This window comes from Salvia hispanica, chromosome 1 (assembly GCF_029641045.1).
Source record: "Salvia hispanica isolate PSC_SH4W2 chromosome 1, Shi_PSC_v1, whole genome shotgun sequence".
Classification (NCBI taxonomy): domain Eukaryota; kingdom Viridiplantae; phylum Streptophyta; class Magnoliopsida; order Lamiales; family Lamiaceae; genus Salvia; species Salvia hispanica.
The window spans coordinates 34549066-34574420 of NC_142692.1; the positions used below are offsets into that span (position 1 = coordinate 34549066).

The 25355-nt window shown below is 37.6% G+C and overlaps 4 protein-coding genes across 6 annotated transcripts; 3 read left to right on the top strand and 1 right to left on the bottom strand.

Moving 5' to 3' along the window:
* The first annotated feature begins 1569 nt into the window (after window positions 1-1569).
* On the top strand, window positions 1570-6552 carry TSD2 (S-adenosyl-L-methionine-dependent methyltransferases superfamily protein). 2 transcript variants are annotated; one of them, XM_048124953.2, is made up of 10 exons: window positions 1570-1892; window positions 2382-3109; window positions 3193-3322; window positions 3740-3980; window positions 4457-4682; window positions 4794-4966; window positions 5068-5371; window positions 5570-5708; window positions 6002-6179; window positions 6249-6552. In XM_048124953.2, the coding sequence occupies exons 2-9, from the start codon at window positions 2394-2396 to the stop codon at window positions 6158-6160; spliced, it is 2088 nt and encodes a 695-aa protein (XP_047980910.2). In that variant the 5' UTR covers window positions 1570-1892; window positions 2382-2393; the 3' UTR covers window positions 6161-6179; window positions 6249-6552. The 2 variants fall into 2 exon arrangements, with proteins under 2 accessions (XP_047980910.2, XP_047980909.2); XM_048124952.2 differs by having other exon boundaries at window positions 1571-1892; window positions 6002-6552.
* A 2969-nt stretch (window positions 6553-9521) lies between these two features.
* LOC125185254 (Ubiquitin carboxyl-terminal hydrolase family protein) lies at window positions 9522-11125 on the top strand. Its single transcript, XM_048081756.2, has one exon. The coding sequence runs from the start codon at window positions 9574-9576 to the stop codon at window positions 10765-10767; it is 1194 nt and encodes a 397-aa protein (XP_047937713.2). The 5' UTR covers window positions 9522-9573; the 3' UTR covers window positions 10768-11125.
* Window positions 11126-11209: 84 nt separating this feature from the next.
* LOC125185253 (uncharacterized) lies at window positions 11210-14529 on the bottom strand. Its single transcript, XM_048081755.2, has 5 exons — window positions 14322-14529; window positions 13690-14057; window positions 12166-13579; window positions 11934-12080; window positions 11210-11843 (listed from the first exon to the last, which is right to left on the bottom strand). Exons 2-5 carry the CDS (start codon window positions 13738-13740, stop codon window positions 11332-11334), a joined length of 2124 nt encoding a protein of 707 aa, XP_047937712.2. The 5' UTR covers window positions 13741-14057; window positions 14322-14529; the 3' UTR covers window positions 11210-11331.
* Window positions 14530-19607: 5078 nt separating this feature from the next.
* Window positions 19608-24610, top strand: LOC125223627 (uncharacterized). Of its 2 annotated transcripts, XM_048126860.2 has the most exons (5): window positions 19608-20577; window positions 21360-21498; window positions 21587-23713; window positions 23787-23905; window positions 24014-24210. In XM_048126860.2, exons 1-5 carry the CDS (start codon window positions 19658-19660, stop codon window positions 24066-24068), a joined length of 3360 nt encoding a protein of 1119 aa, XP_047982817.2. In that variant the 5' UTR covers window positions 19608-19657; the 3' UTR covers window positions 24069-24210. The 2 variants fall into 2 exon arrangements, with proteins under 2 accessions (XP_047982817.2, XP_047982816.2); XM_048126859.2 differs by having other exon boundaries at window positions 21587-23905; window positions 24014-24610.
* Window positions 24611-25355: the final 745 nt, after the last annotated feature.

Below are 25355 nucleotides of genomic sequence, written 5' to 3' on the forward strand. Positions count from 1 at the left end.
ACTTTTTATAAATAAATATGCGTATATGAAATGTATGCTTATTTTGATTGTTTGACGCAAAAAAGGTAGGTGTAGTTCAAATCCAACTTTTAGTTGAGTCGAGATAAAGATGTCCATTTCATTATATAACAACAATGTTACTCCCTTCTAAAAAAAATGAAAATTTAAATTTATTGATTATATAAATTGAAAATACACTTTTTTCCAATCAAATCAGTCCAAATGTTGCGCGAATTTGTTACCTTTAATTTATAGAATGTGAGTAGGATTTTAACTATAATATTTACGTAAAAAAGAAACCTAATATATAGGGAGTTTTAGATTTAATTTCCTCGAGATTTGGTCTCTGTTTGACTATCTGATTAGTCTTAATTAACCATTAATGACAAATTTTTTTTTAATAAAATACAGAGACGGTGAGGAGATACTGGAGTACATTACAAGAGATATGAAGTCCATTTATATAGACAAATATTAGGAACACTCCATATGTCCGCCACTAAGAGTCTTATTTATAGGCGGCACGAGTTTTAAGAAAATATTAAGAAAAGTGAGTGGAAAAAAGTTAATGGAACAGAAGTCCCACTTTTTCAATGAAATGTGAGTGGAATGGGTTAGTGGAAGGTGAGACCCTATAATTATTTATGGGAAGAGTGAACCGAGATTCCTATTCGTGGACGGACTAAAATGGAAAAACGGGACTCCTATTCGCGGACGGAGGGAGTATATTAGATGCAATATTTAAAAATAATCTTTTTTCTATTACAAAATTATATCTCTAGTAGTAGAATATAATATGGCGGGCCACTAGAAATGGACTAGTCCATGCAATTCCTTATCCGTCCAAACATTAAACTTTATTATCATCAAAATTCCAAAATATGAAATAAATATACATGACATACATTTTATTTTTGAATTTACTACATAAATTATTTAAATTGGAAAAACTGCTGAAAAATTGTCATTTTTAGTGATAATTCCACATCTTGTATTATAACCCCTGAATTATGACTGGTATTAATGTGATTAGACTCCACTTATTAATGTTCGCAATCATAGTTACACATTTCAGAAAAATATTTTAAAATATCCATCATAATGATTACGCGCTATTTAATTTTACAGGCTTACTTTTACTCATCCATATTTCAAACTAAATTTCCTTTTAGTTTAATGATAGTAATAATTTAATACAAAAATATTAAACAATAAACAAAAAAAATTAAAAAACGATACACTACAATAAAATCGCTTAAAGTAAGGCTTCACTTGAGCCGATTTGATAAATATTAAATATATAAGCAATAAAACATCAATCGAATTTACCTTTAATTAATATCCTATAAATATAAGCAATAAAACAACAATCGAATTTAATCAATATCCTATAAATAAACAAAGTAAATGGATATAAATAACCAAAATATTTGTATTGTGTACTTACATTCGATTAGAATTAAAAATGATTAAAGCTCGACACAAGTGAAAATAAATTAATCGAAAAATACAATTTAACAGAAGATAAGAAATCATGGGAACTTCAATTTGAGAGAGAGAGAGAGAGAGAGAGAGTGAGATCTTAACCGAGCCGCCTATGATAAGATTGGATCCCACTCCGCAGTAGAATTTCTTCACTGTCCCACCGATTTGTATGCGTATATATATAACACCCCTTTCCACTTCGTTGCAATCTCTTTCATCTCTACTTTCTAGCTGGATTTTTTCTTGCTCCAATTTCTGTAATGTGATCCTGTGAAATCAAGGTATGGAGAAGGGTTTTGGGAAGCGACAAATGAACATTGGGTTGTGAGAAATTCATGAAAACTTGCCCCAGAATTTAGCTGAAAGTGAGGGCTCTCTTGTTTCTACCAAAGTTTGCATCTTTCTAGGTAAACACTGGCGCCCGGCATTTATGTTGTTGTTTCAATTCATTTGTTGCCATTGATCGAAATGGGTTTTTGTGTGAGATTTGGAGAGTGATTTTTTTTATTCCGTAACTGGAATCTTAGTTGTGTTTTTTCAGATATCTTCTTAGCTTATCACTTATATTGATTTCTTGATTTGGATTTTGCATTTCCCATTTCTGGGTTTAGTTCAGTTCACTTGTATAGTGTAAAGCTTCCTCTTTTAGATTTGATTTCTATGTATTCTCCACAAATCACGCCGTGTATGTGTTTTCCATAAATCACGGTGTGTGCTATATATCTTTTTTTTTTTTTTTTTTTTAATTAGAGGATCTATTATCAGATTTGGGAATAGTCTATTCCAAACTCACCACCACTTTCCTTATGATATCAATTTGCCCTTTTCTCCTTTTAAGATATTTTGATTGGTAATGGTTTTGATTCTTTAGTTTTCATGTGATCATTGCTGTTTAGGTGGTAAGTAAGATGTCGAGGCCGCTTCACCGGGGTGTTTTGAGTGGCGGTGGGCGATTCTCAGGGAATAGTAATGATTATTGGGATGATTCTCAGAAGAAAGACAAGTTGGAGAAGGAAGATTTGAATCGGAATCAGCCGAATGGAGCTGATGCCACACATTTATCTTTGAAGAACCCTTTTCGGTTTCTTTTCACAAAGTCGCCTCACAGTTTGGGTGACCACGGTTTTGTATCAGACCCCTTCAGTCCGGGGGTGGTTAGGAGTTCGCAGAAAGTGATACTCTCCCTTCTCAAATTCAGTTTAGTAGTCATTGTGATTCTTGCTCTTACCGGTTCATACTGGTGGTCGCTCTCTATAGCCTCAACGTCGAGAGGGCAAGTGTTCCATGGATATAGGCGACTTCAGGAGCAGCTTGTCTCTGATATGTATGAAATTGGGGAGATTTCTCTTAGTTCATCAAGGTTTAGGGAGTTAGAGTACTGTTCTCAGGAGTCGGAGAATTATGTTCCGTGCTTCAATGTTTCGGAGAATCTTGCTTTGGGATTTTCTGGTGGCGAAGAATATGACCGCCATTGTGTGCATGGGTCGAAGCAGAACTGCTTGGTTCTTCCACCTGTGAACTATAGGATTCCTTTAAGGTGGCCTGCTGGAAAAGATATAATCTGGTTCGCGAATGTTAATATTACAGCGCAGGAGGTCCTGTCTTCTGGTAGTTTGACTAAGAGGTGAGTTTCGTAGTCAAACTGAAGTTGATGTTGGAAATGGCTTTCTCTTGATCTTATATCTTTTCTCTATTGTGTTATCACAGGATGATGATGTTGGACGAAGACCAGATTTCATTTCGTTCGGTGTCTTCCACCTTTGATGTTGAAGATTATTCTCATCAAATTGCAGAAATTATTGGGCTGAGAAACGAGTCCTCGTTTATACAAGCCGGAGTAAGTGAAAACCATCGATCATTTTCTTTGCTTGATTCAGCTCCTTTTTGTGAAGTGCCCTTATTGCAGTAGTGTGGGAAAATATGATCATTCGTTGAGAACATTATGGTGATCTAGCAGTTGGTTGATATTTTTCTATTTAGTCATATATGAGGAATGATTCGACTTTGTTTGCTGGAAATAATGATGATGCATTTGAAATGGGAAATCCTTTTATTCATGTTACAGAATCACTTGAGTGGTAAAACGAATGAAATATTGTGATTCGGATTGATCATTTGCGCTAGAGAGTTGTTATGTTTGACAGATTGATACTACGTATCAGTTTATGTTGCAATATTTGATGCCTTTTCATACTTGATAATTTCTTCTCAGGGTTCTGACATACAGGTATACTTTTATTTGTTCCATTTTCAGGTTAGAACCATCCTGGACATAGAATGTGGTTATGGTAGTCTTGGGGCACGTTTATCTTCATACCAACTACTAACCATGTGTTTAGCAAACTATGAGGCGTCAGGCAGTCAAGTCCAGCTAACCCTGGAAAGGGGTCTCCCGGCAATGATTGGTTCATTTACATCGAAGCAGCTCCCATATCCGGCTATATCGTTTGACATGATTCATTGTGCTAGATGTCGAGTTGATTGGGACACAAAAGGTACTTTTTTAAATGTCTATTTGTTAATGGTTAAAGAGAAAAAATTGCAGAAGTTACTTTATTACTACTACACAAAAAAATACATTTTGCATGTGAAAATATGCTTTTCCTGCACTAATGGCATCAAAGACAAAGTTCGTTTGATTGGTTTCAGGTCGAGCAGCCCTACCTATGTGTGTATTTCCATATAAATGCTAAAGAACCTCCTTTTGTATTTTATGTTTACTCGAAAGTTGTTGAATTTCCACGTCAAATGAGGTTGATGCCGCATAGATCCTTAAGTTCTCTCGGAAACTTTCCAAGAACACTTGCATAGAAATAGAAAGGGATGATTCTTAGGTTGTTGCATTCTAAATCTTCAAGAACTACTCGATTGATATAGTTTTCATGGAACCAAGTGTGTTATTCAGGAACATGTTTTCTACTATTGTAAACTTTATCTTCCTACATTTTAAGTGTTGTCTCATTTAATGCAGATGGCGTATATTTGCTTGAAGTTGATCGGTTGTTGCGACCCGGTGGATATTTTGTGTGGACTGATCCCATAATAAACTCTCAGCGTTCCTTGCGCAACAAAGCCAGCCTGAAAAAATGGGATACGGTGCGTTTGGCAGCAGAAAATCTCTGCTGGGATATGCTCCCACAGCAAGACGAAACTGTCGTGTGGAAGAAGACTAGTAAGAAGATTTGTTATTCCAAAAGGTAAGCAGGGCACATAGTAAATTTGCTGCAATGATAAGATACATATTTTATTCCAAAAAGTGATTGATTGATGCATTGTCCTCAGAAGAAAATGTTTGCTCATGTTTCCAGGAAAAGTGGTTCATTTTCTCTCTGTAGCAAGGGCCATGATATCGAGACCCCATATTATCGACCGCTCCCATCATGCATTGGAGGGACTCAAAACCGCCGCTGGCTTCCTATTGAAGAAAGGAGAAAATGGCCTTCACAGGCAGCATTGACCTCAGCTGAACTCGGACGTTATGGTAAATAAAATTGACATAACCTAGACTGCTTGGTGCAGAACACATTCCGTGTTACCTTTCATTAGCATATCCTGATTGATTTCATTTTGGTTTTCGTGTAGGCTATACCACGGAAGAGTTTGCAGAGGATTCTGTAAATTGGAAATCCGCTGTCCAAGATTTTTGGTCTCTCCTTTCACCGCTCATATTCTCAGACCATCCAAAGAGGCCTGGCGACGAAGATCCTTCTCCGCCTTATAACATGCTGAGAAATGTGCTGGACATGAATGCTCATTTGGGAGGTTTCAACGCTGCCTTATTAGAGACTAAGAAATCGGTCTGGGTTATGAACGTTGTCCCTACAAGTGGTCGTAACAGCCTCCCTTTAATTGTTGACCGGGGCTTTACCGGCTTGCTGCATAACTGGTAATTCTTACCTTCTATTACAGATTCATTATTGTTTCATTCCTTTGTCATTGGATTGTTTATGGTTTATAAATTTCCCGAATTGAGTTACCTATGTAACTCGATAAAAATTAGGAGTCCCGAGCTTCTCTTTTTTATCGACGTCTTTATGTTCCTCCCAAATCATTATTGGATATAAAGTTTGTATTTTTTTGGCAGGTGTGAACCGTTTCCATCGTATCCAAGGACGTATGATCTAGTTCACGCGGAAGGACTTCTCTCTCTTGAATTTTCCGAGCAACCAAAATGCCAAATGATCGATATATTTTCTGAGATAGATCGTTTACTTCGTCCAGAGGTATATTTTCAACTTCAAGTTCCAAATAATACTATGTTAGTTTATGCTAAATGACGGTTTATGAGACAATATATGGATAGGATAATCAAGATCGAGACGGGACCATTTATATCGTTGAAGTTTGCTTTGTTTTCGTATCTAAAAGCTTAAGATTAGATAAATGGTTTTTATCCAAATTTCTTTCTCTCTTCTATGCCTCATTATTTGCTTTGATACCGAGTAAAAATGAGATTTTGCTCTTGTGCTTCGTCTGGAATCTCTTATTTTTTGCTGATGAACGCGGAAAATCACAGGGATGGTTGATTCTGAGGGACTCCACTCCTCTCATTGAGTTTGCAAGATCTCTGACAACGCATCTGAAATGGGATGCACGAGTCGTGGAGATCGAGAGCAACAGCAACGAGAGGCTCCTAATCTGCCAGAAGCCGTTCCTCAAGAGACAAGCGAGCTGATTTTCTGGGGAATAAGCGGGTATTCTACATATGATAGACGATTATATTCACATTCATTTCTTTACTGCATCTACCTTCCTTCTTCAAGATTCCATTGAAATGGTGAAAAGAAAGTTTACAATTGAAGAGAAGGGGTCGATATCACGGTGCAGAAACTGCAAGATCGCGTTATTTTTGACAGCTCTTATGGAGCCGCAAGGCGTCTGTAAGACCGTGTAACTAGAGATCGAAAACGAAGGGCAATGTGGGAGAGATAGAGAAATTGTTACTCTTTTGATGCCTCTGTTTAGGGACAATTTCATACATATATATACTCAAAACTGTGATGGATGAAACATACAATAAGCAAAAATTGGTTTACTTGTGTATACATATTCTTTTTAACTTCTCTACTTCTGCATTTTTTGTTTGTTAAGTTGTACTCCCCCATCCTATAAAATAGACTTAGTTTCACCATTTTGGATCACCCTTTAAAATTAGACGAAGTCTAAATATAGAAAGTTTTTAATAAATAATAATGCTACATCACTGATGACATGGATCCCATGATTCATTAACCCTCTTTTCATTATTTTTTTTCTCTCTCTTTTAGTTTATCAATAGTATATTAATGCTCAGTGTTATTTATAAATTTATCTATTTTTGAGGGTGTTGGAAGTGATATTTCTTGGGTTATTGCACGTTGGCAATGATGACTATTTTGATTTATTTCAAATTTTGAAGCAAGTAAAATTACACCCCTTCTGTCATGCACAAATCATTAAAATTTGTGCTAAGATCATTTTATATGAGATCAAAATTTAAAATAATATTGCATAAAATTTAGTATTAAATATTTAGTTAGTTCAGAATAACACTATATAAAATTATACTTTTAGGTAGAGTTCGGTTTCTGAGATAAAATAATACCAAAATATAATTTAGGATTGAGTTGTGAGATTATTTTAATTATAGGAGTTAGAGCACTCCCAATGGTTAGGCGATACACTCGGCGATTTTCGCCGAGTATCGCCGAGTTTTCGCCGGGCGTTGGGGTGGTTTAGGGTTTAGGGTTTAGGGTTTAGGGTTTAGGCGATAATTCGGCGTTAATTCGGTAGAATTAACGCCAACTCCCGATTCATCGCCGAATTATCGCCGACCACTGTGGGCGATAATTCGGCGATAAAAATATTTTTTGTTTTTTTATTTTAATTTCCCCCCTATAAATACACACCTTCTCTTCATTCTCTCCCCACCCTCATCTCTTTTCTCTCTTCATTCTCTCCTCATCCTCATCCCTTTTCTCTCTTCATTTATTTTCTCTCTCTCCATCTATATTTAATGAATTCTGAATCATCTTCTCATTCTCGGTCCGACGAGGAGATATCTCATTCTTCTTCCGAAGAGGAGGTACCTCCCGCTCCCACCGGATGGGATGTCGCGGGTTTCGCCAACAACCCAGTCAACAACTATATCTCCCGTTTCATACAAAGCGAGCTTGCTCGAATGCAGCAGCCACCCCAACGGCCAATCCGCAGGCGGCGCCGATACATCCCCAGCGACCACGCTGGTGGGCACGATCGGCTGTTCGCCGATTATTTTGCTGAGGAACCACGTTATCCGACAGATGTATTTCGTCGCCGATTCAGAATGCGCCGCTCCCTCTTCCTGCGCATTGTTAATGCGTTGTCCGCACGTTACCCCGAGTTCCGGCTCCAGTGAGACGCCACAGGGAAGCCCGGTCTATCGGCCCTGCAGAAATGCACTGTTGCCATCCGACAATTGGCATATGGAGGGTCCGCCGACATGTTCGATGAGTATCTGCAATGCGGCGAGAGCAACGAGTGCCTGAAGAATTTTTGTCAGGGCGTGCGAGAGATATTTGGGGAGCACTACCTTCGCTCGCCGGACGCAGCTGACTGCCAGTTTCTGCTGGATTGGCACTGGAGGAGCCACGGCTTTCCGGGGATGCTCGGCAGCATCGACTGTATGCACTGGCAGTGGAAGAACTGCCCAACCGCGTGGCGAGGCCATTTCACTACCGGCTACAAAGGTACGCATCCCACCATCATTCTTGAAGCCGTTGCCGACCAACGGCTTTGGATTTGGCATGCTTATTTTGGTATAGCCGGGTCGAACAACGACCTAAATGTTCTCAATTCATCGCCCCTTTTCAACGAGCGGGTCAACGGGTTAGGCCCCTCCATCGAATTCACGGCCAATGGCAATGTGCATAACATGGGGTACTACCTGGCTGACGGCATCTATCCGCAATGGCCCGTGTTTTTGAAGACGATCAGATGCCCAATCGGAGATAGTAGAAAGTATTTTGCCCGAGCGCAAGAGTCTGCGCACAAGGATGTGGAGAGGGCGTTTGGGGTGCTCCAATCACGATTTGCACTGGTAAAGGGCCCGACGCGCTTTTTCTACCAGGGGGATATTGCCGACATCATGTATGCGTGCATCATCATGCATAACATGATCATCGATGATGAACACGAAGGCGTCCTCAACGTCACCAACGACACCAGTGTTGCATCATCGAGTCACGGTGTCTCAACCCAGTCCGAGTCCGCCCGCCGGGGTGTACCGTACAACGAACATGAACGGTTCAAGGCGTTCATGGACATACACCAAATGGAGGCCCATCGAGCACTACAACACGATATGATCGAAGAATTGTGGGCAAATAGAAACCGCGCCCACCGCCCTTGAATTTTTTTACTTTGAATTTTTTTTTCCATTCCTGTACTATTTTTTTTTTATTAATTTTCGTCGTTGTAATGTTTACTCGTGTTTAATACAACGAACTTTATTACTATTATTTGTTTTGTCTTATAAATTAAATTAGCTAGCTTTATTATATACAAAAATAAAACAATTAAATTAGTGATGATGTAAAAATGAAAATGTTGAGTTAGGGAGAAATAAAGGAGAAACCATTGGAGCAGTTGGCTAAAAGTTGGCTACAAACTGGGGATAAATTATGGTGCTGATGTGACAAGAGTTAGGGAGAAATAAGAGAGTTTTTAGCCGGACCATTGGGAGTGCTCTTAGATATGACTAATATTATCCTATGATTATACATCTAGGATTGAGTTGTGAAATTGAATCTCAAGAACCAAATACACTACATATTTAATCACGAGATACAATTTTGTAAACCGAACGCCCCTTTATATTATTCTATAATATAAGAAATGTTAAGTTATTTTACTCCCTATTTATTTCTATCACTTATTTTACTCTATTTTTTAATACTCACAATTTTTTAGTTTGTATGTTCAAAAGTTTTGACTTAACAGATCAGGTAATAATTTTTTTTATTAAAGTACAATTTCTAAAGTTTTACATAAATTTTATTCTTGAAATTTGAAATATTTAAACTTCGCATTCTTCAGATCTGCCGCTGGCCTCCATCCATCGCCGCCGTGATGGCTCTTCTTCGCTTTCTCTCTACTACCGTATTCCCGTCGAAACCCCAACACGTTCTCTCCTTCTCCGCCGCCTTCTACTCCACCTCCTTCCTCATCACCAAAACCCCCAAAAAGTTCAGAAAAAAGCGCAAGAAGAAGGAAAGCCCTAGAACCAAATCGATTCAAACCCAGCCCAATCTCATCCGCCACTTGGAGAACATCCTCCACCGCGACGCTCATTTCCGATTCCTCACCAAAACCAAGGAATTCCTCTCCAAACAGCGCGAGCAAGTCCTCCTCCTCGACGACGCCGGAAAACTCCACCAGCAGCTAGGGTTTCCCCGCGGCCGGAAAGTCCTCAAATCCATCCTCCGCCACCCGCTCATCTTCCAAACCTACCGCCACTCCGACGGCAAGATGTGGTTCGGATTCACCGATCTCATGGAAGATCTCCTCCGCGAGGAGCGCGAAATCGAAGCTAAATCGGAGCTTCGTAGGGTAGATGCCGTGAGGAAATTGCTGATGATGTCAGTGAATAAACGAATCCCCTTGAGCAAAATCTACCACAATCGGTTATTGTTTGGGATTTCAGAGGATTTTAGGGATAAAATCGCTAATTACCCTAATTATTTCCGAGTAGTCGTTGAAGATGATGGCAAAAGGATTCTTGAGCTAGTGAATTGGGACGATTCGCTGGCTGTGAGTGCGTTGGAGAAGGAATTCATGGCTGATGAGGAGAAGGTGAAGAAGGCATTCAGATTCCCAGTGAAGCATGGCAGGAAGCTGGAGTTGGAGCTGGAGGATGAGAGGAAGTTGAATTTGTTGAACACGTTGCCTTTGGTTTCGCCCTATTCGGATGGGAGCAAGCTCGATTTGTGGACATTGGAGGCAGAGAAGTACAGAGTTGGGATCATCCATGAGTTCTTGAGCTTGACTTTGGAGAAGAGGGCTTACATACACAATGTGGTGGAGTTCAAGGAGGAGTTCAGCCTCACGAAGCACACGTATCAGATGCTTCTCAAGCAGCCCCGGACATTCTACCTGGCTGGCACGCAGATGAATTGGTGCGTGTTTCTCAAGGATGGCTATGGCGAGGATGGAGAGCTTGTTGACAAGGACGCGCAGGTGGCATTCAACGAGAAGCTCTATAAGTACGCGGATATGCAGGAGTCCGAGATGGATTGCAGGACTGAGCAGGAGTGTGGTGTGTGATTGGATTGAGCAAGAATTGGAGTCGGATTGAAGAAGGGTTTAAGAAGAATGAGATGAGAATTGAGGCTTCAAAGATTTGATTTTTGCAAGAATTGCAATTGGATTGCAGGGTGAACAAGAATGAGAAGAGGGGCAGAGATTTGGGTGTGATTTGTGATTGGATTCTTGAGAGTGGAGGGGAAATGGGTTTTGAATTGAGAGTGTGAGAGAGGGTTTAGGGTTTATGTAAAGTTGGAGTACCTTTTTATGTTGAGGATCATACTTCTATGTTCGTGTAAACGAAACAAGATTATTAGTAGTACAAGTTATTGTACTTGTAGAATAAGGAACTTCTCCAATATTGGCTGATTTTGTTCTATTTTAGAGTTTAGACAATGCATTTTCTCTCCCATCACTGAGGAATGTGTGTGTGTGTGTGTGAGAGAGAGAGAACTGCAAGAAATTCAAAATCCAAAGCTATATATAGGTGAAGGTAAAATTTACACAAGCAGCCACAAATTACAGATCACAAAAATCATTCTTAAATGCTTGAAATAAAAAAACCAAGCAAAATCAAAAAGAAAATCAAGCCTTCTCCCTCAAAGTTGAATGATGGCGAGAAGTGCTTCTTGACCTGTGTTTGCTATTACGGTTGGTGCTTACGGTGGGGCTGCTTCTCCGAACACTGTGAGACGACGACGAAGCCCCCGTTGCTGCCCCCTTCCTCACTGGTTTCCTCCGACTGCTCCAGCCACTGCTCCCTAGCGCAGCTTTAGCATTGGAGTCCACACGTATCTCTCGAGCCTTCTGTGGGTTTATCGGCTGCTTGTTGAGCAGGGCAAGCTTTGGGAGCAGACTGCAGAGGGTCTTCCTCAATAGATCCTCGCTCATGTTGCTCTGGATCGGATTCCCGAGTAGATTGACTGCGATGAGGGAGCTGTAATTCGCTACGAGCTGGCCTAGCGCCTTTGCTGTGGTGATCTTGTTGAAGCTCAAATCGAGCACGGTCAGCTTCAAGAGTCGATGCAGACCTTCCACTGTGCTTATCTTGTTCCCGGCTAGATAGAGCTCTTTAACAAGAGTGCAGTTCGACAACCCTGTCATTGTTCCAAGAAAACGACGTGTTAGCTGATATATAGCTCGGAGTTTCTAGTATGGGTTACTTGAACGGGTTGCAAGAAACGTACCTTGACCAATTCTGGAGATCCGGTTGTAGCTGAGGTCGAGCACACGGAGACGAGTCAAGTCCCTTAAACCCTCGATCGTGCTTATCTTGTTCCTCGATAGATTAAGAACATGGAGACCCTTTGGGAGAGATCCCGGAGTTATATGAACTGCAAATAGAAGAGGAATAAATCATTGGCAAAAAGACTCATAAGCATTCAACTAATATTTAAAATGATCATATTTGAAATATACCAATAAGATTGCCAGACAAGTTGACTGCTCGAAGGCTGGAAAACTGCGAAATCGAGGGAATGACTGCAAGTCCGAGGCCTGTGATATGAGCCACGCTCGAATTAGTGGTCAAGGACTGGGTAACAGTGTTGGCATGTGAGATTTCCTCGTGTGTGCCTGCAGCCGGAGGTCGAGACAAATGAGACGAGCCTTGTGGATGTGATGCATCGTGCTCAGGAGAGGACGGGAAGTAAATATCATCTTCGTGTTGAGGCTCATCTCGGTCCACTAGGCAAGGAGGCTGCGAGGAAGCTTCTCTCACCCACTCGTTCACTCTCCACAAAGGAGACGAGTCGGGAGGGAAGGCAAGCCACTGATTCTGAGGCCACATGTTGGAGTGTCCGTACAATCCGTCCCAATTCGTGTCATCCGTGCTGCACTTGCCCTTCTCAGTCGACTCTTCTGTCAATGTGCTCGGAGATCTCATGTTTCTTGAGCCGGTGGCGTGCTTAGGCTCGACTGTATCTGATGAGTAGCCACCGCGCTGGTTGAGAGGCGCAGCCTCGAGTTCAGATAGGAGCGGTTTCGTTGTATCAGCTGTTATATGCAAGTTTCTGTGACTCCATAGGAACAGTTTCCACCACAGTTTCCGGCTCCCGGAAGGAAGAATCTGGCTCGAGGAATGCTTCTTCAGCATCACCTTATCAGCACTGCATCGCGTCTTGATAGACGCAGGGCTTCCCCCTCCTCCTCCAAAATTGCCCGTCGCGTGCATTTCAGCCAACATCTGCATATCCTCGTAAGATTTGCACTTCTTGAGCTCTAGAGTGACGCTTCTTATTGCCAAACTAGAGCACGAGCGCTTGAGCTCAGGAGAAGCCCAAAACCTAGCTTTCCCGGTCCCCGGATCACTCAGGTGTCCACTTGCATCCATCTCAAACATTGCTTCCGTGTTGCTATGTTCAGCGTTGTCATCAATGTTCAAAGAGCACGAGGACTCCACTTCTCGTAGAATTGGCCTTTTCTCTTCGTTGGGATGTTCAAAACACGCTTGGAAGTTGAATTCTCCTTCGTTTATATCCAAGGAGCCGGAGCTCTTGGTACCTTGAAAGTCGCCTCCTTTTTCTTCGCTTATATTTCCAGAGCATGCTTGGAATTTGAATTCAGAATCCCTCCCCAACTGGGAAGCCCCATCATGCTCGTCTCCCCCTTCATAGTCCGCCTCATGGGAATCAGCTGCAACGGGGCTCTCGTGATTCATCACCTTCACACTGCATCTAGAACTCCCTGGGACACGAAAAGGAACCGGAACTCTGAAAGATGTTGACCTCAACTCGTTCTTTTCTGAAGATGCCTGGACATGTTCGAGCTTCACGTGCAAAGCATTCCCATTCTTCTCCTTACTGGATAGCTCAACACGCCGCAATTTCCCTCCCTACACCCCAGATCAAATCAGTTCAACAACCAAGAAACACAACCAACACACACACACACACACACACAAATCGTCAAATTAAAAAAGCAACTCATTCAACAATCAATCACCTTATTCTTCTTCTTCCTCCAAGAAGGGCAAAAGCAGTTAAGAGAAGCCATTCCTCAGATCAAAACCTCACTTCAAAAACCTCAAACTGATTCAGGTAAGGCCTACTACTACCGCGATCCGTCTCCTCGTATTCAGGCAAAGCTGCAATTGTACACTCAAACCAAACCCCCCCGGCCCAACAACAACAGCAACAAAAACACGAAGAATTTCACATTGGATTAGCCCGAAAACCGAAGAAACACAGCCTCACAACCTGCTTTACTTGCTTCCAGAAAAACCAAGACAGCTCAAATATAAAGGAAAGGTAGTCCAGAGTGATCAATCAAACTGAGCAATGCATATTTGGAACCTCAACCAACCTCCTTTCCTGTAAAAAACCCAGCAACAAAATCACAATCCCATTTCAAGAAAGTCCCAAAAACACACGAAAAATCCAATCTTTCCACTATTTCAACACACCCAACATATTCTACAGGTAGCCCACCACAAATTAGACAAGTCCCAAATAAAAAAAACAACCAAATTCACCCAAAATCACCAAAACCTAAAAGGTGTACTAAACCATAGCCACGAAAGATTAATTATCATAAACCAAGAAAAGGAAAAATGATTGAGACAGGTAAAGATTTACCGCGCAGAAAAAAATAAGGCCCGGTTGAGAAGCCCCAAATATAGGGAGAAGCAATCTAAAATGAAGCTGTTATGTGCGTGTTTTTGGAGGTGAAAGAGTGTGTGTTTGAGGGAATTGAGAGAAGCATAAAAATGGTGATCGTAAGGTGGAACAGAAGTGACTAGAAATAGACGGCAATTTCATGAATAAGCGTACGCGTAATCTCCGCGGTGGTGCCTCTTTGCATTTAAATAATCTATTATTGCAAATTTTCCTTGATAAATAACCATATTTATGCCAACTTTTTACATGGAAGGGTACTTTTTACTACCAAGAATTCGATTTTTTGATTAAATTAATACTGCAAGTGGTGGTTACGTGGTGGTTTCACGCCGTCTGGAATTTTAAAAAATAATGAAACATAGTACTACGTTAGTATGTGATTGTTATATTAGTATAAATATTATTCAAATTTTCAACGCCAATATAGAGATTATATTAGTGATTTAAATAATGTTCACTTGTTATATAAAAAAAATTATGAGATTTAATGTATGTATCGAGATCAAATCATTGTGGATATTTCAATTTCATTATAAATTAAAATGGAGTGTTATCGTTACGATAATTTATAAAACGTGTCTTTAAACAAAATCTAGGTCTTTTTTTTTAAAGATTAACATTTTAACTATAATGAGTAGATTTTTCTTGAAAGTTCGTGAAAAATAAGTAGGCAGCTATTTCGAACCGATAAAAATGTAGGATGTTTATTCAAATAAGAATAAGAAAAAGACGATTGTCTAAGTATTTAAATCCCTAAATTGATATAGGTGGGTCCAAGTGAAAAACAAGCCACAATTTTTTCCATGGATGAGTTTTCCATAGCTCTCATTTGTTGTCATGGCCTACATAATAATGTTAATCAACGCTATAGATTATTATGTACACATGTTTATCTCCTAAAATATAAGTGAACTCAAATAATTCTCTATTATATTCGAATAGAAAAAAGTAGTTTTAAATCGTGTCACTTGAATTAGGTTAGTGCAAATTACTGTCAAGAATAAGAGATCCAAATTTATAAAGTTTGTTGTTTTTTTTGTTTAAAATTAACTTTTCATAATTGAATTGATTTTAAAACTAATTTTGTCCTTATAGAAGGACCGAGACTCATGAATTTAAACCAGTCTTACTTGACATTGTCCCAGTTTTAAGTGTATTCCATTATATTGAATTTACCTAATCGTATAATATTTATAAGATTCAATCTTAAATTAGTTTAAATAGTACTCCCTCCGCACCATTATAAGTTGGGCACAATCCTTTTTAGACTATTCTATTATAAGTGAGACATTCAAAAAAATAACACTCTATCTCTCTTATTTTACAATCTTTCCTATTTTTTCTCTTTATTTTTTTTCTCTTTAATACTTAATTCTCTGTTTATTTAATAGCTAAACTAACACTATCTAAAAACTTATGTAAAAAATAAATGTATCATATTTAATAGGGCGGGAGGATCAAAGGTTTACAAAAGAACAAAAAAAAGTATATAGGATGTCAAATTTATTGAATGTCATGGTTTGAAAATTGGGTTTAATCTTGTAAAATCGTTCAAAATTAAGATTTAATTGCTAATAACCTCGTAAGTTGTACCTTTATTAATACTCTTTCCGTCTCAGTGAAGATATCCATATTTTTTTTAATTTATAACACTTAAGATGTTCGCTTGTCATATTTAAAAATAAATTTATCTCTCATCTTTCTTCATTAAAATACTTAAATACCTTTTGCACTTTATTTTATCATAATCAGTTATTCCACGTATAATCATGTGTCATACGAATTACGAACGTTTTTAAATAGGACGGATTTTTTGCTAATAATTTCACATGCAAAGATCAAAATGAAAAGGGAGAACAGAGAAAATAATTTCACGGAATTATAGATATGAAAGTGGACAAAATAATTAATCGCCACGTCATCACATTAAATATCCGTACCAACTACCAAACGGCGTACGATAAGGGAAACGTTAAGCGCCGTCTCGGCTCGGCTCGGCTCTGAAGCCTTAGCCGATTCCAAGAGCCATATGTCCCATTTCAAGCGTGAAGAGCCTGAAATTGATTTCTTTCTGATTATTCATAATCTTTTATACTACTCCTACGTAGTACTATACAATTTATTTTGTCCTATGATACGAATTAGTGATTGCAACATTAGATTCAGATATAATTAAAATCTAAATTATTCGAATGATATCGTCTTGTTTTGATAAATTTAATCAACACATCTTCTCGACATTTGTGGGGTATATCTTGATATCAAGAAGGTTTCATGGATATTAATTTTTTCTTGAAAACTAGTTAAAATTTTGGTATAATAATAATAATAATAATAATAATAATAATAATAATAATAATAATAATAATAATAAAAATTATTATTATTATTCAGATAAATAAGGTTGAAATCCTAACTCTAAAGGCCCCACACATTCCGGTTCGACAATATTGTGAGGGGTGTTAAATCAGGGTACGCAATGACCCCTCCAAAGGGAAAGGCCTTATTATTATTATTATTATTATTATTTGAATGTGAGGAATGCCAATTGTAATCTAAATAACCGCCAAGTCATGCTATTTCCTTCTGGGTTCTCCGACAAAATGGAGCTGTACCAAACGAGGGAGAAGGGAGTAAAAGGTGGCCTTTTATAGGCTTTTAGGGGTTTTTATGTATTATCAATCACACCGCATATGTAAAGTATGTACATATACATCCATTGTTTGATACTTTGATACTAATAATTCTATAAATGTTAGTAGAAATATAATTTTAACGTAGTTCTTAAGTATTGTTTATTGGATTATTTAGCCTTGTAATCATATGATATTTTAATTAGATGATAAAAATAATTTTCGAAAAATAAAAATTAACATAGAATAAGTGTTCAATTAATTAGTAGTAGCTATTACTCAAAGAAAAATATCTAAATTCTAAAGATTTTTTTGGGTGTCATAAAACATTCGCACAACCCAACCCTAAATTTCTATCAAACTTCTGTTATTCATTTACAAACTACCACAATAAACATCACAAATTCAACTAAAAAATCAATAATTCAAGTATAAAATTTCAATCACAACTATTCTTTTAAATTTATTAATCATTATTTTTTATTAATCTTAAATTTAATATATTTATTAAAATTATAGTCATATTTTTAATATAAAGAGTGAACTACGTAAATGGTACCTGATCTTTCACTATCGCACATAAATGGTACCTGATTTTTATTTTATATCGTTTTTGGTACTCTGTGACTAGATACCAAATATGTTATTTTTTTTTTCATGAAGGATATTTTTAGAAATTTCCATTAAATAGTACCAAATATGTGATTATTTTTCTTCCTTTCTTATTTCTCTTTTTCTTCTTCTTTCTTTTTTCTTCATTTTCTTCTTTCTTTTTAGTATTTTATCTTCCTTTCTTTTACTACCTTTTTTCTCCTTAGTTTATGTTTCTTCTTCTTTCTTTTTTCTTCTTTCTTTTTAGTGTTATATACATACATCTAATTGCATTCATAATATAAATAAAAACAAAAATATCTAATTAAAATAATTATTTAAAGTAATTAAATTAATTGAATATTTTTTATTAAATTATTTTATATTTATTTTAAGGTTGAAAAACCTAACTAAAAATATTCAACTTTTTATATCATTATGAATACAATTCACAATTTTAAATTTTTATTAAGGCTATATTGATTAGTTACTAATTTAATGTAAAATAATAATATTTATTACATAATATTATGTGATTCATAATTTATATAATTACACTACAATTATTTATTAATTACTATAAGTTTTTTGTATAATAACAATAATAATCTATATTGATTAGTTACTAATTTAATGTAAAATAATAATTATAACTATTACATAATATTATGTGATTCATAATTTATATAATTATACTACAATTATTTATTAATTACTATCAATTTTTAGTATTATAAAAATAATAATCAAATATAATTATAACTATAATTATATTTAAGTATATTTGAATGATATTAAAAATAAATTAATTATTAATTTATAACATCAAAATAATAATATTAATATTGATTAATAATAATAGTATAAAGAATTAGGAGAATGAGAGAAGATATTATAATATCAATTTTGGTACAAATTTTATGTATGTTCAAAATACCCTTTATGACATAAATGGAAAAATATACTCCTATTTGTTTAAAGGGCATTTTAGGAAGAAAATTGCATCAGGTACCAAAAATGTGATTTATAGGTACCAAAAGCGATATAAAATAAAGATCATGTACCATTTACGTGCGAAAGTGAAAGATCAGGTACCGTTTATGTAGTTCACTCTAATATAAATTACTCTCTCAGTCCCATAATAGATGTAACACTTTCCTTTTTAGTTTGTCCCACAAAAGATGTCACATTTCTTTTTGTAGAAAAAGTTCTCTCTCACATCAATTATAAAATTATATTATCTCACCACTTAACACACAAAATAACATCTCCTAAAATCCCGTGTCATCTCCCAAGTGTGACATCTACTATGGGATGGAAGGAGTAAATTATTAAAAAAAATCATTATTAAATTTCAAAAATTACATAATTTAAATAATGAAAACAACATACTGTAAATTGAATCATGATTTGCAGCAATTCGACCAGGGTTTTATGATATTATTGTTTGATTTTGTTCATTGTCAACATGTCTCTTCTAATCTCTATTAGATAAAATTTCAAATTAATTGCTTCCAAATTATACTAAGTTCTCCAATATGCGTTTTCAAAACACATGACGTTACGTCACAAAAGTGATTACGGTCATCTCCAACTATTTACATCAAACTTAAACCTATTTTTCAGTATATATTACAAAAGTAGTTTTTCTCAAATCATTCACACTATATTTAAAATTTATACCATTTTTGGGTATTTGTCTCACAAAAATTTGCAGCAACATCAAATATGGTATTATTTCATTGAAAAATTAAAAAATAAGTTTGGATTTGATAAATGATTGGAGAAATTATCTTCATAAAAAATGAGTTTAAGTGTATAATTGGAGATAGTGTTAGAAGTGCTTTTATAGATCATGTTGGAGTGGCAATTAGGGCTTTTAGTTGATTCAATTTTTTTTGAAAAGATAGTACTAGTATTACATATTCCATTGTTCAATTTTAACAATTTCATTATAATTAATTTAATCTTGAATATATTTAAATTTGAAAGGTTGAAAAAGTAAATTTAAACAATTAAGCCATTCCCACAATTAAACCCCATACCAACTTCCACACTCCGTCCCTTCCTATGGCTTCCGCCACCGTCGATTCCGCCGCAAGCCCTACAGACGGCGGATTACTCCGATTGGATTCAATTCCCATTGTGGATCTCCGCCTCCTCTCCCAGTCGGAGCTCAATTCCCTCTCCCGCTGCTCCTCCACCGCCGCCGACGACGTCGTCATCCCAATCATCGACCGCTCCGTCTTCAACGAGTCCGCCGGCTCCAGAAAGCAGACCTACTCCCGCCTCCGCCTCGCTCCCACCGATCCCTCGTCCCCCGCCACTCCTCGCTCCCGCACGCCCCATCTCCGCTCCCCCGCCGCCGCCTATGGCTCCATCAACACTAAAACCGATCCGGAAAACGTCGAGAATCACCAAATCATCAATCTCCTGAAGCAATTCTTCGTCGCGGACATGGATCCCGCCGATTTATTCCCGGTGAAAATAGAATACCTAAATTCGCTGCCTCCGCAGCAATTTTCATCCCCGCCGTCTCCGCCCCCGGCTAATTTCCCCTCTATCGGAGTCAAACGGAAGCGCGGCCGGCCCCGCAAGGCCGTGGAAGTCAGTGTAATTGACGGAAGCTATGCGGATACGTTGCAATTGCCAATGCCATCGCTGAGTGAATTCATTCCGCGTGACAATGCGGATGATAAAGACAGAGAAGTGTTGAATAGCGACGGAGTGGCCGTGGATTTGGCGGCGTTGGGCGCCTCGGAGCATCCTTATCGGGAGGAGATCCGGCAGAGGACCGATGGAATGCGAACAGAAGAGGAATTGTTAGGGTTTTTGACGGGATTGAATGGAAGGTGGGGAAGTAGGAGGAAGAAGAAGAGGATTGTTGATGCTAATGAGTTCGGATCGAAGCTGCCGGTTGGTTGGAAGCTTTCGCTCTCTGTGAAGAAGAAAAATGGCAATGTATGGCTCTATTGCCGTCGCTACATAAGGTTCCCCTTTCTTTATTTATTTACATTGCATTTCTATGTGTTGTGCTTTGCTATTAACTGGATTTGTGAAGGAAAAAGTGATATCATCATTGTAAATTTTGTTGTTAATGGCCTTACTACGAATCTGGGGAAACTGTCAGTATTATTTGATTCACGTGATCTCTTACTGTCTTTCCACTTCTAGAAACTTCCATCTCCAGTGTTGTGAAATTCATGACATTTGCAGAGAGTGAGGTATTTCATATAGTACTATTTGATTCTAGGCTTGTTGCATCCTATAAATGGCTCAGAAAAGACTTTCCACAGTAACATGTGGTTCTGCTTGGGGGAGATTGGTTGGAATATTAGACATTGTTAAGACTTACCTATGCAGTTTTTTATGAAGCTTATCATTGCATTTTTTGAGTTAGGTGTGTTGAAGATAAACTCATATGATTCCTTATCTGATTGATGATACTCTTTTTTGGGATGTTAAGTTATTAGTTTTATGGTCTCAGTAATTTAGGAACTAATTTATTGACATCTGACAGTACCTTCTGTTCAAGTTCTCTCAGAAAAGTCATTTTTCAATAATTTTTTTCACATACTTCAAACCTTTATAGTGGTGTGACCTACCCATGCTTAGTATTACAGGTTTACTGTGGCACTACTAACCTGTTTGCTTGAAGTGGCAATTCATTTTTAAAATTTTACTACTCCGTATGATTTAACTAAAACCATTTAAATCAATTTCCTTTTTCATGTGCTTATTGAGTAAGTTTATCATATGTTGTTCATTTCAGCCCCAGTGGACTGCATTTTGTTACATGCAAGGGAGTATCATCATACTTGCTCTCTCTTCATGGCATGCAAGATACAAATCCATGCTTTGTCCAATATAATGACATTGTTCATGATGCTGATAAATTGACTACTGTCCCAGTAAGTTTTCTGTTTTTCTTCCTTTAATCTGTCCGTCTGTCTTCTCTCGTTATAAATTTGTTCACGGTGGACGTGACTAATTTTGCAGCTCGTTGTACAAGATGATTATGAAATTGAAACCTTCTCCCATGCACCATCACCTCCTTTGGATTTGGTAACTACTAATCCTGAAATCCAAGTTACAGTAAATTTGGGGAATGCTTCAGAGGATAGAATAGGAGAGAGTCTATGTTGCCACAAGTGCAATATAACTTTCAAAGACAAAGATGAATTGTTGAACCACCAATCATCGCTTCACCGGAAAAACAGAAACAAAAACATTGTTCGCATTACTGATGGAGTGATTATTAAGGATGGAAAATATGAGTGCCAATTCTGTCACAAGACATTTAGTGAAAGACATCGGTATAATGGTCATGTTGGTACCCATGTGAGATTCCAACCTAAGATGGTTGGAGAGTTTGCTCAGTCTGTTTATCCCACTTCTGTCAATGTATATCCTACTCAAGATAATGCAGTGGAAGGATCATCAAAGTCTCATAATGCTATGGATGTTTGCAACACTATCACAAATAATGGGCCAACTATTTACTCAAATCATGATAAAATTGATGGCCATTTCGGAGAGTTAGAAGATGGTAGTCGAAACATTAGAGGGATGGATAAAGCTACTGATACAGTCACTGAAACGAATCATTCGTCAGTTCTGGAGGTTCTCTTTACCAGCAATAAGAATAAAAGTTCACATAACGACGCGTGCCTGAACGATTCTGCTGCTGAAATCAATAAAGATGGTTCTGTGATGCAAGAGGGAATGATGATGGAATCAACTTTGTCTCAAAATGGCGCTGCAGATAGTGATATGACTGTCAGTGTGATTGAGAATTCTGTATCTACCGATAACCCCATGCAAAGTATGGCATCTGAATGTTTATTAGATTCTAATGATCATATGGAAGAATGTCCGGTGGTGAATGATAATCAGCATAGAAGAAATGATAGCAATCAAAAAACAATGGAGCTCAACTTTGATTCTCAGAATCTTGGATTGAATGAATCTGTATTCTCTCTTTTTGGGACTCAAGGTCAAGGACAGCAAGAGAAGGATTTAGCAGTTAGTAAGAGTGATTTGGAAATCTTGCCTTGTAAGGGCATTGCTACCACCGAGACTGTAACTTCTGAACCAGAGGCATCTAAACTTGAGAAAGGTCCTACCATCAGTATGCCCATAGCTGATAATGGAAAAGCATGTAAAGAAGACAATGTTCCCTGCTCTGCAGTTACATGTAAAGTCGGTGATACACTTAGTTTCAGTAAATGTGAGAATGAGAGTTCCAAGGCGAATAATGAAGGTGCGGACATGCATGAGGAACTGCAATATGGAATGGATTCAGTTATTCAGACTTGGAATACGCAAGATAATGCGCCCAATAAAGATGTCTCTGAGATATTCTCTCATCTTTTGGATGTGCCAGGGGTGCAAGGCATGTCTAAAAGTCAGTTAGCTGCTAATGATAAAAACCCATATCATTATGAAAATAATGATGGTGGAGTTTGTGGAAGGGAGACAAAAATGCCCGAATTTGATTGTCTCCAAAATTTTGGGAGTGGTCAATCTAGTGACTTTTTCAGCAGCAGCTCTGCTATAGTAAGTTCCAATTCCATTACAGGAGCCAACCAGGATACAAGACTTGGAGTGTGCTCTCCTTTTATATCTACAACTGATAAGCAGTTATCTGCAGAAGATAATATGATTACGATGTTCAATGATACTATGAAAGAGCACAGACAGGATCCATCTGAAGGTATATTACTCAATCAGTCAGGTATTTCAGAAATGTCAAATGGGGCATTTTCATCCGATAAGGTTTACACTACTGCTAATCCTTCTGAACTCAATGGAATCGAGATTGCTGGTAAGCATGAGCTAAGCCTTTCTTTTGGTAGTCTTCAGACAGATATGTGTGCAGAGTCGAATAGGGTTGAACAGGAAAGCTATCGAGGAAATAGCTTTAACATCGAGCCCGCTGGCCTTAAAACATATGGCAATCCAACTCGTTCAAGTATCCTGAGCAGTAACATAGCTGCTGACATGGAACAAGCCAGACCTTTTGGATATTCTAATATATCCTTCAATGACACAATAAATGAACCTGGCAATAGTTTTAACGTGGTTCAGGGGGAAAGGGACTGGGACGGGACCAGAGGAAACGAGGTAAGAACTTCTAGCCAGAACTTTATGGGTGCTTTTGGGAATAGCAGCTTGCCAACCAGTGAGTGTGCTGCAGCTGATGGTTCTTGGAGAAATGGTCCTGATAATTTGTTTGGAGGTTGTTATGATGCTAATTCAGCCCCACACATTCAATCTTCTAGCTTTTTTCCAACTTTTGGCCTTGCACCAACTACGGTACCTTCAGAAATCTTTATTCTGTGATATTAGATGGACTCATTAATCGTAAAGGAAATCTTTCTTGTTTTGCCATGCTCATGCTTTTGTCAACTTGCTTCTGTGCAGGGGCAAGGAAGCTCATTTGGTGTGGATCACAACTACGGTATTCAAAGTGACATGATGAGGCCAGTTAGAGCCCAACCCGTCGAATACAGTTTCATGAGTGAGCAACGTGTAAACTCGTTACCTGGAGAAGCCAAGAATTTTCCATATGGTACAAATATGGAACAAGAGATGGATCCCTCATTTTGGTTGGGAAAGGATGCTTTAACGCCAAATGCATCCCGTATTAGTCAGGCTACGTCCATTTGCGTATGGTGCAGCAACGTATTCTTGAACGAGCACGTTGAAGCAAGAGCACAGACAGGTGCAATTGGCACTATCTGTCCATCTTGCAGTTCGAGAAACCCGGGACATTTCAATGTGCTCTAGTGCACCCCGATCTCCCTTCCAGCGCCGCCTTCCTCAGATGAATTCTTTTGCAACTCCCAAGAATATCTATGACAATAGGTAACCCATTCGTTGCAGGATTATTACAGAAAGATTTTTGGAATTTTGGTTAGTTTTAGAATGAATCAATAGATATGGCTGTACATGTTTTTTTTTTTTTGACAGATTGTAGATGTTTTTTTTCCCAATTCAATTCATAAACTTCTTTTTCAATCTTAGGTCATATTTAATTTTTAGGTTGTTCCATTATTATTAGTTATTTATTTCTCTTTTTAACAAAATTCAGCACAATTATTTTTTTTACTTCTCATTTTGCTCTCCTATTTTATTTTTAAGTGCTATCTATTTATGTTCTCTTTTTATACTTTATTTTCACTCCACTTTTCTCCTTACTAAATCAAATGTCAAACTGACGAACTAGTATATTACAGTACTTCTTCTAGTCACTAATTTCTTTTCTAGTTTGTTTGTTAATATTTGTCACACCTACTATTTTACTAGTACTATACTATTTTTGTTAATGAATTCTACATTACACTAACTCATTTTTCTCATATTTTATTACTTCATCCGTCACACAATAAGAGTCACATTTAACTTTTATTATAAATTTTAAGTAGGTTCCACGTTCTGCTAACTTACTTCACTCATATTCTATTATAAAACTAATATAAAAAGTGGACCTTATATTCCACTAATTTTTTCAATCTACTATTCTTTACGTTTCTTGAAATCTATGCTCACCTCAAATATGACTTCTATTATGAAACGGAAAAGTATAAAAGTAGGATTTACATGGCTAACTTTATCAATTCACTTCCAATTACAATTTTTTTAAACTTGTATCGATCAAACGAGCGACGTCTAATAACCGATGGAGAGACTAAGTATATTTTAAAAAAGTTTAGAGAATCAGTTGACCCACAAAATAATTCTACATAACAACAACCATACAATA